Raw genomic sequence first — 14,091 nt, forward strand, 5'->3', positions numbered from 1 at the left:
AAAAGCTGAGTTTGGCTTAAAACCTGATTCAGAGGAAGGTGGGAAAGCTGAAACCCAGCTTCTGCACCCCCCAACCCTTGTCCCCAACAATCGGGCAAAATAACTAAAAGATGCCAAACGATTCTGGTTGCTGATTCCTGTAACTTGGACTCAAGGATTCTCCCAGGAACACCTGCTTCCTGCCTCCCCAAGCTGGGGTGATACCTGGAACCAGAGTTTGGATGGACCTTAGTGACGCATTCATTTTTAACAAATTTACTGAGCACCTCCATGTGGCAGGCAGTATGCTAAAGCACAGAGTCCGGGGTTTCAAATTTCCTGAAAAGCTCTTAAAATACATCATCTCCAACCTACCTAGTGGTGGAACCCAGAAACCCATATTTTTAAAAAAGCACTCCAAGTGAGTAATTTGCAGCCAGAATGGAAACCACACTCTAATGACATCCCCTCCTTTGGAATTAATACCTTCCCACTCTGAACTTGGTTTTCCTTTATGTCCTTGATATGTACGTATACTTCCTAATTTTTTGTGAATTCTTATCTGCCCTCAACAAGAGTCTATGGCAGGAAACAGGAGGCCTCTCAAGATTATTCCCTCTGGCGGGTTCATTTAGGGGTCCCCAGAGTGCCTAGCCAGGTGTCAATATCCATGGCATCTATAGTCATAGGAGCCTGGATTGATCTGGGACCACCTGCAGGGACGGGGCATACCATCTTCCTTGCTGGGATAATAGGATTAGTTATAGGCTGTTTCTAATGAAGGCTGCCTCTGTGTATGTTGTCACAGGGAGGTGCCTTTGTTATAAATCTAAATTATTCAACACAAGCTGGCTGCAGTTAGCACAACCTCCCACTTACAGGACTGAATGAGAATGTTTTCACAAACTTGCTAATTGTCATCTATGGTTTCCTACCATGGATAGCATAATTATGTTCCTCCATAAATATTCCTCCAAGACTCTGCCCACCATATCCCTGGTTTAGACGGCTGTTGCAGTGGTCCCCTTTAATAAAAAAAATAGGAGTCTTATCTCAGAATTCTGAGCCTTACATATTTGCCAAAGGAAGGAAGGGAAAGAAAAGGGACAGACTGAAGAAGAGGAAACCCTAGTCCTTGTCCTCGAAGACTCTGTTCCTGGTTGGTAGTCCGCCCTCTCCCCATGTATCTCCATATTCCCTCTTCTAGTGGCTTCAGTTCTCACCAGGGGAGCTAGCGCTGTCCTGCTCCCCAGCACTTCCTTTTGGAAGGAATGCCTCCTAATCAGCAAAAGCACATAAGAGAATTCCCCTGCCAATACCTCTTCTCAAAGGTAACTGCATTTTTCAAAGAGAAAGAAAAGAAAGTGTTTTGGTGCAAATAAATGAATCTCTACTCACAGAAGGCTTCCCGGTGCTGGGGAGCTAGGTGAAAGAGATCGCTCATTTTAGGAAAGAAGGTCTTCACAAATCCTATCAGACAGGAGCACATTCTCATCATCAACCACACAGACATGTAACTTCTATGTCCGAATGGAGGACAGAATTGCACCAATCCCGTGTCTTGCATCAGTGTCCTCTCCCTGGTGCCACTGTGTCTTCACCTTCCCTACTTTGCATTCTCCTCATGCCAAGCCCCCATCCCCAACATGCACAGTTTAACCATGAATCACAAGGGAGTACATTTCCTGCCCCCTCACTGATAGGGTTCCTTGTAGGTTAGTTAGAACAGAATCTCGAGATACACTGTCTTGTCTTATTACCTTGGACTGAGCCCCAGATGTCCTCATCTGCAAAGTTCAGGGGAGAAAACAAACGGATTCTCAGCAGGCATCAAGGCCAACCTGGTCTCCTGCCCCTGGGCCACCCAGATGTTTCAGAAAGGCAGACACCTCTATCAAAACACCTGCCTCGATCATACCTCACCAGCTATTTTTCTATTTTCTTAGCTGGCTCCTCCTCGTCTCCTCCTCCTTCCTGTTAATTAAAAAAGAAAAAAAAAAATCCAAGTGCATGATCAAGGTTGGGTGGGCAGATGAAACTCAAGTTCTGTGATTTCAAATCACAGCTTCCTCCTTGTAAGCTCCATAATCCCTTCCCAGAAGCCAGAGCAACTGTGAGTTCAAAACAAATGCCTTAACGCAGAGAGAGGGTGTGACAAGAAGAGAGAAAATAAATCTTTGGGGACTTGCTACAGAACACAACAAGTTTGACAATTAGGATCATCCGAGCACTGCAGAGAGCTGGGGGAGACAGTTGCTAGGCTCCTCACATCCCCAGGTAAGGCGTTAAGCTACTGTCGCTGCACAGAGCCTAAGCAAGTTGCAGCATCTCTCCATTGCCACTTGTAAATAAGATTCTGCCATGAAAGTCCCTTTGCTGTGTGAAGAAGCCCAGGATGTCTGGACAGAAAAGAGTAGCCTCCTGCTTATACCCACAGCCAAGCCTGGACTCGGGAGACCCATTAACAGAGTGAACGTGGCCAGCCACTTGGGAAGACTGAGGCTTTCATCTCACTGACGCAGTGTCCTCTCTGGAGCCCTGCCCACCAGGCTATGTCCCTGGTGAAGGTGGAGGAAGGACAGCCTGGATGTCTTTAGGGCTTGAGGGGGGGCAAGAGCAGGAGCCCGAAAGCCTAAGTGCTTGGAGACATTTTCTATTGTCCCCAGTGCATGGCCTTGGGGATGACGTTTCCCCTTCCGGCCTTCTGTTGAGTGGAGCTTGGACATTTATGGTGCTGGAAGCCACCTTAAGGAATCTGTAATCAAATGCCCTCATTTTACAGATGGAGAAAGGGAAGTTAAGAAGATTATCCATGTCATTGAGTTATTAACATACTACAAAACTCACCCAATTATCAAAAGCTATCATTAAGGTATTTCACATTCCTTTTCGCACACCACGTCTTTGAAACGTGGTGTGTCTTTTTCATGTGCAGCACAGCTCCAGTTGGACGAGCCCCAGCTCAAGGGCTCCATAGTCTCACGTGGCCAGTGGCTGCAATACTGGACCTTATGGTTCCAGAGGGCGAGGCTAACAGTAAACAAGTTAAACAAACAACTACATAATATAATTAGAAAGAATGGTGAGCGAAGGCACGTCCAAGGAGGTGGTACTCAGCAGTTAAATGGTTGGATGGGTAGGAGAGAAATGAAAGAGAAAATCCCTGTTTTTCTAGTGCTGAAAACAGAAAGCATGCCTTTAGAGGGCTTAGGATGTACTTTCTAGCACTTGTTCATTAATTGACAGAAAAACTGTAAAGTCACACTCTAAATTAACAGAGTCTTCAGTCCCAGAAGCTGGCCACGAGACAACACATTTCCTTCGGACAGAGTGACAGAAAAGCCAAATGCTGTGCAATGGACTCACTCACTGAGATAATGAGGACCGGAAGAGAGGACGGTCCCTCTGCCGGCAGTTCGGATAAACTCTACCGTGAGGCCATTTTCCTCAAGTGCACAGAGAACCTATGTCACTGGAAGCCACTGGGAGACTCTGTGATCCTTGCCGGCTAATTGAAAGGATGTGGACTCTCCACAGGCATCCAAGACAAAGCACTCCCTGTGGAGATCTCTCTGTTGCAGATGGCTCTTTGATATTTTACTGTGTTTTAGCCAAATGAATGGGGGCATCTTTTAAAGAAGCATATACTACTATCTAGAGGATCACACTGTTGTCTTACATCAGTTATTAAAAACAACATTTTTAAAACTTCCTTAGCTGAAACACTACCCAGATCTATATTTAAAATACTTAAGTATTTATTATTATAAATATTATAGTTATAACTTTAATGTTACAACATCGAATGCCATGAAGTAAATATAAATTACTATCAATTTACATAAAATATTTTTTCAACACTTGCTTGGGATAGTTAATATGCTGAGACCCATAGTACTCTCATCGTCCAAGTTTCTTAAGGTGAAGAGATTATAATTCATTCTTTTCATTCTCCAATTAATATTGTAACTATCCACTGAAACCCAAGATTTCATGTGCTGAGAACGGTTATTGATTTGTTTGTCTTTCCTTACTTAGACTTATTCAGCTCAACTAGAGGAGAAGTCCATTGGGAAAAATGAACATATGGTGAAAAGACATTTATTTAGGGCCCATAAGAATAATTACCAATGTAAAGACAATAGCAGTAAGTTTAGATAATATTTTTTATTTTTATTTTTTATTTTGGGAAAGAGAGAGAGAACATGTGCACGTCCGCATGAGCCAGGGAAGGGGCAGAGAGAGAGGGAGGAGAGGGAGAATCTCAAACAGACTCCTCGAAGGGCTTTGAGATCATGACCTGAGCTGAAACCAAGAGTCGGACACTTAACCAAATGAGCCACCAGGGGCCCCTAGAAAGTATTTTTAAATGGTATTGGTAATTGTTGGCAGTTAAAAAAATATAACATCAATGAATTTATCTTCAGTGTGATTTTTTTTTAATTCCTATCATAGCAACTATAGCAGAATATGCTTTCCTTAAAATTAATATAAATATATTATGGAACTTTATGCAACAACATTTAACAGAGTTAAATGACTTTACTCAACAAAGAGGCATGGAAAAGAGTAGTTAAGACTATGGGTTTGCATTCTATCTGCCACGCAATGTTGTATGGCAATGGCTGGTTAAATCCACTTGAATTTCAGCTTTCCCATCTGTAAAATGAGGATAATAATTGAACTTGCCTCTAAAGTTCATGTGAGAGACACCCAAATACTCAATAAATATGAGCTCAAGAAGGTAAGAAAATAGATACAATTTGCAAAACCTGTGATGATTTTTCTAAGTCGTAACCAAGACCATCTGTTTGCACAATATTTTTAAATTTGGACAGAACGTTGTCTTTATTATATTATCCTGTTTTGATGTAGACTTATTATTTTAAATGTTTTATATTGTTTTGTCAAAAGAAATGTTTTAGGAATTAGTAAATTTTTGTGACTGTGAATCACAAAATAATGGTTTCTGTTGTATGTGGTAATGCCAAGGGTAGGGTTGGGGGGCAGTGGGCTTTGCATTAGGATTCATTTTTATGAGTTATAACCCAGAGGGAGAGAATATTAAGGCTAAATCAGGAACACTGCTTGAAAGAGGTGATGTAAGAGTCATAATTTTAAGGAAGTGGTGTGTGATCTACAGGGGGGAGAATTTTTATCGGATCTCAGATAGGCTATTGAACTCTGGCTCTTCCATTCAGTGACACAAGCAGGATTCAAAGTCAAACCTGAATGCCATGGGCTCAAGTTTGCCACAGAATTTTCAGAGCAAAGATCCAGTATGATCTTTGAGTCAGTGTGAAACTCAAACTGAGGGCATTAGATGAAAAAGTACATCTGATTAAGAAGTAATCTTGTGACCACATCACAAAATTACCTTTATGCTGTGGTGTTTCACTAGTTTTTGAGGCTGGGTAAAAAGAAAGACACTATGTCTGTGTTAGGGAAAAACAAAACAAAACACACAGACCTTTTCTGGAAATGTTTGGGACAATTCTGGGACACCTCCTGTGTGGTTCCAGAAATACAGAGCCCAATACAAAAGACTGTAGTACAGACACCAATCCAAGGTGTCCTCAAACACAAGCCACCTGCTCAATGAAGGCCTTGCAGTTCTGGAGTTCACGAAACTCCACTCTGGCCCGGCAGCCAATCTCCCTCCAAGCCCACCCAGACCTGTCTCTGCCAACCAGCCTGGTCCCTCCACACCAGAACTTCCCCTCATCCTGTCATCAAAGGTACTAGGAGGAAAACAGTCAGTCCTGGTCTCAGGTCCCCAAGTCTTCATGATGATACCTCCCCTGCCCAATGACAGTCAAGGATCTTTACCTTCCCAGGGTTGAGATTCTGTTTCTTTCTTGCTTTCAAAATTGGGAAGGATGTCAAACTGCTATTCCTTGGTTTTTTAGCATCCATGGTAGTCCTGTGGGAAGAATAGTAAAAAGTACATTGGCAGTAGGAGCAAAATATAATATAGCCCCTGCACCCAAGGATAGGAAGAATGCAAAGCAGTCCTCGAGATAAAAAGTGGCAGGCTTAAGGTGTCTAGGTGGCTCAGTCTGTTAAGGGTCTGCCTTTGGCTCCGGTCATGATCCCAGAGTCCTGGGACTGAGTCCAGCATCTGGTTCCCTGCTCAGTGGAAAATCTGCTTCTCTTTCTTACTCTGCTTGCTGCTCCCCCTGCTTGTCCTCGCTCTCTCTCAAAAATAAATAAAAATACTTAAAAAAAATACAGTGGCAGGCCTAAAAGCAATGGCAGATTATCTGTTAACTCCCTTTTTCTGTCCTGGTGGCTGATGATGTCAGGAGAGAGGGCATCTTGACATCAGTCCTTGGGTGCTCAGGGTAAAGGGAGACAGCAGTCAAAGGAGGAAGATGAGCTAATGAGGTGGCCAGCAGTTTAGGACACCAAACAAAAAGACCCATTTCCTCCAGCTCACTGCAAAGTAAACCATTCTCTTTCCACAACCGCCTCTTGCTCTGAAAGATAAATATATTAGTGGTTACTTGGTAGGTTACTGCTTACAGAAAAAGAAAAAGGGACAATGGGTAGAAGTGCTTTGCCTCAATCTCATTTAGCCATTTTTTTGCACCTTCTTTGTTCAAAGCAGATCTGTATGAATAATGAACTCACTGCAAGATGAAAAACTAATTCACATTAAGTATACGGAATCTGGTTAAAGCGGGAATTCATGTAAATGGAAGAGTCTAGGAGGCTCTCAATCCACTGTTACATGCCTGTTCCATTAACAGACAGCGGCTGGGGTTCTGCTTTGTGTCCCTTTGACGCTCCTTTCAGCCTCTAACTCTAGCAAGAGCCAAGGGAGCCAAGGACATATGAACAAGGACAGAACAGGGATCGGTGCAAACGTTATCCTGGCTCCCGCAAACCACTCCATTGGTAGGTTCTTGCAGATCCTATAATAAATGGTGACAGCATCACAATTCTGAAGTTATTCAAAGGACTCAAGACAAGTCCCACCCACTATTATCGCCTCATAATGTTGAAAACCCAGAAATTACTTGTCTATATATAAATAAGAAGTTAAAAAATATGGTACACGTGTACTATAGGATATGATGCAATCACTTTAAAAAATGAAGTAAGTCTCTATGTATACCTTGTAATGTATTCAATAAAAACAGAAAAATATGTATGATTCCACATTTGTTTAAGAAAAAAACAAGATGGAGGCACCTGGGTGGCTTAGTCCATTGAGCCCCTTGCCTTCAGCTCAGGTCATGATCTCAGGGTCCTAGGACTGGGCCCTGAGGCAGGGACTAAGCGGAGAGTCTCCTTGTCCCTCTCCCTCCACCCCTTCCCCTGATCAGGCTCGCTCTCTCTTCTCTCAAACAAATACAATCTTTAAAAAAGAGGGAAAAAAAAGATGTTTGCATGTCTTAATCAGGTATATTGAAGAATAAGGAAAAACATAAACTAAAAATAATTACCTTTGAGGGGTGGATCTGGGAGAGGTGAGTGGAAACATGAATTTTAACACACATACAATATGAAAAAATCCTACGCAAAAGTAAACAGAAAGTACTAGTTGCTTCTCTTCAAATGATCATAATGTCACTTCTCTCTTCCCTTCCTTTCTTTCTATAAACATCTGCTGAGATAATTCCTCTGACAAACCAGACATAGCCTCTGGTTTGTCCTTATCTTGGAGGGAGACACACGGAGACAGGCCAGTACAATGCCTATAATCAGGGCAGTAACCGAGGCCAGTGCAAAGAGCTAACGGAGCGCACTGCAGGGGGGTGACTGAATCTGTTAGAAGAGCTGAGGAAGCCTTCACACCTGAGCACAGCAGAACTGTCCTTGAAGAACAAACAAGACAGGCATGGAGTCCAGAGCTGATGGACGAGACTGCAAGCACAACAGCATGAGAGCGCTCTGTCTTCTTCAGAAAGTGCGAGCACACGGACATTGCCGGTGGAGGGCCAGAGATGTGGTTAGACTCTAAAGAAAGAGTCGCATGGGCCATTCTAAGTCTGACAAAATCAGATTTGTACTTAGGGTCATCTCTCTGGCTATACGATGGAGCCAGGTTCGGAGGAGCTCAAGTAGGAAGCTGTCTTGAACATCCAGGCAAGAGATGATGAGGACCTTCAGTCAAGGCCATGAGGGTGAGGAAACAGTGGATGTGGGAACTTGGGAATAATTGGGTAGAAAGAACTGGTAGAATTTGGGCCATCGGTTCGATGTGAGGGTTGCCAAATTCAAACATGGGGTAAGAATGAATACAATTTTTCCTGCCAAGGCCTCCTCCATCTACTTCACAGGGATGTGGGAGATAGTGCAAGTCCCCCTGTATCTTTGCCAGCAAGTGGAGCTCTTTTCTCTCTTCAGCTTCTGGTAGCACTCCAGATGAAGAGAACATGTAGGTAAAGAGAACATGAAGACCTGAAGAATACGTTGAGGGATCTTGGAGTCTAGTCTCCCTTCTGCCCTCAGATTCTGAGCAAGTCCTATGCCTTGTCTATACTCAGTCTCCTCATTTGCAAGATGACAGGACTGGACTAGATGACCTCTGATGTCCCTTCCAGTTCTACACTGTATTAAATACTGACAGATTGGAAAAGGTCTATTGCGACTCATGCCACCAGTTCCCTCCTTTGGAGAATTCTATGGTCACCAAAGACTATCTTACGCCATTTTCCCTAGTAATGTTTTCAATCTGACTTCAATTTAATCTATGACACAGAAGCTATATTCAAAGCTTCCCAAATGCCACCTTTTATCCTCAAAATAAATGGTGAACCAGGAGAATATTTATATCTTGTTTATAACTGTTGCATGAAGGGTTAAAGATAACACATCTCAGAGCTAAAGTGAATACTGCTTTGAGAACTGAAACTAAAATTTAAAAACTTCCTCCTATTATGTCACACCAAGATCAGTTTCCCTTCCTCTCCAGCCCAGACCCATCTCCTTTCTCCAGATTTCAGCACTTTTGTGTGTGGAGATCATTTTGTCACTTGGTCAACAACTTGAGTGTTAATTGTTTTAGGGGTATATGTTTCATCTCTTCTTGATTGTGAATCTCTTGGAGGCAAGAATGATGAGCTCGGATTTTATTTTGTTTCTTATAGTCCTCCTTGGGACAAGGACCATGGCTTGTCTACTGAAAGCTCTTGGTACAAATGTGTTGAAGAAAGAGAAATCTAAGATAGTTTATGTTAATTCATCAAAAAACTTGAGACCACCATCTGAATGCCAGAGACCATGCTAAGCATGGGGAACTGAGAGATAAGACAGAATCCTTGCTTTCAAGGAGTTCAGGGTCTCGTGGGCATGACAGACCCATCAACACTGGGGCCAGCATTCTGCATACATAGTATTTTTACATAATGTGTTATCTATGTACACCAATCTTCAAGGCCCAGAAAGGAAATATATCTTTTGAGATTCACCTGTTACGATTTCAGTATTTTTACTGCAGCTGCCAAGCAGATTGATCTTTACACCCTGGGGAGCTATGTTTGGGGCAGAAATTATGGCTGTGTGGGACTGGCAGGGACTCCCTTTGCATTTCTGTGAATAGGAGATAACGTACTTAACGTATGTAAGTTACTCTCACTGCCGCAAGGAAACTCCTTGGCCCTTCTGCCGTTATCCCTGAAACCCTTCATGGTCCATGGATGGTTGGAGCCGGAAGAGGTGTTAGGGGCCATTCATCCATTTTCCGACCCTGGCAGAAATCCTCTTTAGAGCACACCCAGCAACCACTGGGTCTTTGCTTGAATATTCCAGTGACAGAGCTCACTGTTTATCTAGGCAACCCATTTCCCATCGGGCTGTTTATACATACGGCTGGTGCTCAGCAAACGCTGGGAAGAAATGATATTGAGCAACATGTCCTCCAGGGATACTTGCTATCCTCTACGGAACAACAAAGAACACATCTACCCACCCTTCTACCCCAAGAGCTCTTGAATATTCAGAACAGTGCCTTTTTGCCTCCGCACCCACCCATCACCAGGCATTCTGTCATTTTATTTCAAGTACATCTTGGTAGGACAGAGTATTCAGGCATGACAGAACTTGTACTGTGGGGTGTCTGGGTGGCTCAGTGGGTTAAAGTGTCTTCTTTCAGCTCAGATCATGATCCCAGGGTCCTGGGATTGAGCCCCACATTGGGGCTCTCTGCTCAGCAGGGAGCCTGGTTCCCCCTACCGCCTCCTCTCTCTGCCTGCCTCTCTGCCTACTTGTGATCTCTATCTGTCAAATAAATAAATAAAATCTTTGGGGGGGGGGGGAAGAACTTTTATTGTTATTGTCCCTCTCTACTTCCTAGTTTTTTTATGACCTTGTTTTAAGTGGCTACAGTTTTCTAGAGTCTAGATTATGTACAGGCAGTGAGATCTCCACATCACTCACCTGGTCGCTCTGTTACTATTAATGAAGACTAGACTGGTGTTTGCCCTTTTTAGCTGTAACAAAACAGTCACGTTGGATTTGGGATCAGCTAGAACCACGGACCCCCAGCACTGGGTCCTCCACAAGTTTGCAAAGCATGTGTTCTAGCCAAGTTGCTGGCGACAGTATGGAGCTGCAGAAGGCAGAAGTCAAAGAGTGGCTGTCACACCACTCGAGACTCCTTTCAGGTGTATCATTACCCTCTTGATAAGGACTAAAACCAAGGAGGGAAGGAATACACCTAAGTCCTAGAGTCAATAAGGCAAAGTCCAGGTTTGAAGAATTCCTTAGAACTCCTAGATTTTATGTACTTAACACATGTAGACGATTAAATCCTGGATTTTACATACTGAACACATGTAGATGGCAGCAAGGGACACGTTTTTCCTTTCATAGTTTGAACTCTCGGTTGTCTCCACTGAAACCTGAACAGTGAAGCTTGAATTAAGATAGAGGTCAGGGGGGTCACAAGTTACCTAAGCCTTGAATTGGCTGATGGACATTTCAAATATAGCAAGCACCACGAATCAACTACAGATTTTTTTTTAAATCCAAATTTTGCATGGTTCATCCCCCTTTTAAGGAAAATATTTCCTAGGATGAGCATTACCTTAAAGTGGCAAGGACCACCCAGAGGGAAAGTGACGCCCTGTACGGACCTATGATCCACACACAGCTTAAAGCTGTCCTGCACTTGGCTCTGGTTGAGCATGGAGGCTGCAAGCCTATGGGCTGAGCCAGGATAGTCTGGTACCAGCCACATCCTAGGACAACCAGCAGGTGTGGGGTTGTAGGCTCACCTTTGACCTCCCAAAGGACCAGTCACGCCCTGGAGATAAAGGGGGAGGCAAGTTTTGTGCCCCTTGTTGTCGGGGTCAGGGCTGAAAGCAATTTCAGATCTTTATGAGTTCCCTAAAATCCCAACGCTCCCCACCCCGCACTCAGCTGAAGTCGTGAGGATGCAGCGGTTCAGAGCACTTTTCCTCCCGTCCGTGCCCACACCCCGCCCCTCTCTCTCCTCCAACCACACTCCCCCTACTATTTTGCATTATCTGTACCTCCCTTCTCCCCTCTTCCCCCTCCTTCTTCCCGCGTTGCCCCAGAGGCTTCTGGCTCACCGCGGTACCTTCTGCCCCGCTAGCGCCCCGCACTGCCTTACTTGGTTCGGGCGCCGGCAGGAGGTGGGAAGAGCTGCATTGGGCTGGCGCAGACTGCCCGGAGGCCGCTTCGGGGCGCTCGCTGGGGCTCCCTGCCCGCGCGGGTGGGGGACCACGCCCTCCTCCCGTCGCCATAGAAACTCTGGCAGCCCTTTTTGTGACTTCGGCCGCGAAAGGACTTGGATTTTAGTCCCGTCCCAAACCACCGTTCACAGCGGCATAAAGAGCACCTCTCTTCCCGCCCTACTCCCGTTCTCTCGCCCCAGGTAGAGCTGAAGGACATCCCAAGGATAGGCAGATTGGAGTTCCCCGAACTGCCCAGGCTCATGAAATTATCCCTACTTTTCTCCCTCTTCCAAAACGTCTGTGGTTCCTGGTAGCTCATAGCAAAAGTTCCGGATATAAAATAGTGATCAGATGAGCACTGTTTGAGCATTGACTCTGAATCAGGTTTCAAATGCATGAAAACAAAAGTTCTAGCCGGGTGACAGTAGCGTGACCTGGAGGAATAGCGTCTGGCCTCCGGAGGAAACGGACATTCAGAGAAAGCTTTTAGAAAGATCGGAGTTGAATTTGCGTCTCCGAGGCCAAATAGGAATTAGCCATGTAAAGCAGGCAAATAAGAGTCCGTGTAAAGGCCGGGAGCTAGGGGACCACGTGGTATCGCGGATGCTGGCCGTGTTTGGTGTGGCAGGAGTCAAAAGTGCCTGTGGGCAGCGTGCGCGCAGGTTGAAGAAGCAGACAGGGGATAGCCAGATTTGAAATAGCTCGTGAACTAAACAGGCTAGGGTGGATGTACCTGGATTTTAAGGTGAGGGGTGTTCATGCTCAGATTTCAGAAAACTTTCTGGCAATATGGTAATGGAGGGTAGGCCAGAGTAGGTTAAATATCAAGGCAAAGATGCCCGCTAGTAGTGAGTGATAATGTTTCAGAGTAAGGGACAGCAGGTGGAAGAACAGTTCTGAGCAATCTACAAAATGGGAAAGAGCTCAGGGACTGGATGTGAAGGGCGGAAGTGCCCCCTGCCCTCCAGTCGATGGCAGTGCCCTTTACTTACAGAAAATCTAGTGGGGGAAACACGGAGGGTAGGAAGGATGTTACTGATTTACTGATGACTTACTGCATCAGATTATCAACGGACCAGGCTCTTTTGTAGAGCAAGATCAGGGCTAAAAATAAATCCCGACTTGGCAGTCATTGTCATGTATGTGACCACTGGAGTTTGAAGTCACCTAAGCTTAAAGGGTGGGGGGCGGTGGGACGGGCAGGGGAAAAGAATGGAATGGAATCACACAGAATAGGGCTCAATGGTGGAAAGAGTGGATGTAGGTGACACAAGTTTATAAGGCTGCAAAATAATTAAGAGCAGGCGAGAAAACTACAAGAGAATAGCGTCAGGTGAGCCCAGGAAAGAAAATGCATTAATAGGGAGGGTCTATAAAATTAGGTGAGAAAAATGTTCACTGGATTTGACAACAGAAAGGTCATTCGTGCTTTCTGAAAGGCCAGTTTTAATATTATTTAAGGTAATTTTCAGTGCAGGCTATTACTTCTTTAAAAAGATTTTGCTTTTTTAAAAAGACTTTATTTTAGAGAGAAAGCAAGTACAAGTCAGGGAGGGGCAGAAGGAGAGGGAGAAAATCTTAAGTGGACTCTCCGTTGAGTGCAAGCCCAATGCAAGCTCATGACCTGAGCCAAAAACAAGAGTTGGGGGGATGCCTGGGTGGCTCAGTGGGTTAACCCGCTGCCTTCAGCCCAGGTCATGATTCCAGGGTCCTGGGATCGAGTCCCGAATTGGGCTTCTTGATCCACAGGGAGTCTGCTTCTTCCTCTGCCTCTGCCTGCCACTCTGCCTGCCTGTGCTAACAAACAAATAAAATAAAATAAAATAAAAACAAGAGTTGGATGCTTAACCGACTGAGCCACACAGGTGCCCCCAAACTTACTTGGAATAACACAGAGGAAACAGGTTCATCAGGCTGGTGCCCGATGATTAATCAGTGATATCAGTACCGAATACAGGGTAGGCTCTTAACAAATATTTACTGTTAAACTGTACCATATAGAGCACCTTAATACCTTATAACTAAATACATGTTTTAAGAAGGGGATGCAGTGGGGTAGGAGAGGTGGTCTATGACAATATAAAAATAAACACAAGAAAAAAAAACCATACAAGCAATAAGCAAATGCTCGCTTTAAGATTTTTTTATTTATTTGAGAGAAAAACAGAGCATGAGCAGGGGGGAGGGGCAGAGGGAGAGGGAGAAGCAGACTCTCTGCTGCACATGGATTTCCAACAAAGAGCTCGATCCCAGGACCCTGAGATCATGACCTGAGCCAAAGGCAGATGTTGACTGAGGCATGCACGTGCCCCTGCAAATGCTCACTTTAATTATAATCCTAAATTCCTTATTTTCACATTAACAGATTTTTTATAAACCAAGGAAAAAACAACTAATAATATTATACATGTTTTAATGGTTAGCATGATTTTAAAGGTTTTATTTATTTATCCATTTGAGAGAG

General features: G+C 44.3%; 1 protein-coding gene across 13 annotated transcripts in view; it reads right to left on the reverse strand.

Moving 5' to 3' along the window:
* The window catches only part of DYRK4 (dual specificity tyrosine phosphorylation regulated kinase 4), a 48,024-nt gene extending 36,363 nt beyond the window's left edge, over positions 1-11,661 (reverse strand). For 4 of the 13 annotated variants that reach the window (XR_004287059.1, XM_032349060.1, XM_032349052.1 and 1 more), the window contains exons 1-3: positions 11,564-11,661; positions 11,205-11,285; positions 5,809-5,902 (exon numbers count right to left, since the gene is read on the reverse strand). Coding sequence is in view for 11 of the 13 variants with exons in the window: in XM_032349060.1 (XP_032204951.1) it covers positions 5,809-5,902; positions 11,205-11,285; positions 11,564-11,601 (213 nt within the window). In the remaining 2 variants the exon portion in view is untranslated. Of the gene's footprint in view, positions 1-1,739; positions 1,767-1,897; positions 1,954-5,808; positions 5,903-6,253; positions 6,459-7,782; positions 7,805-9,541; positions 9,779-11,204; positions 11,286-11,522 lie in introns of those variants that run through there. The other 9 variants (XM_032349054.1, XM_032349056.1, XM_032349055.1 and 6 more) reach the window with 9 other exon arrangements.
* Positions 11,662-14,091: the final 2,430 nt, after the last annotated feature.

Source organism: Mustela erminea, chromosome 6, assembly GCF_009829155.1.
Source record: "Mustela erminea isolate mMusErm1 chromosome 6, mMusErm1.Pri, whole genome shotgun sequence".
NCBI lineage: Eukaryota > Metazoa > Chordata > Mammalia > Carnivora > Mustelidae > Mustela > Mustela erminea.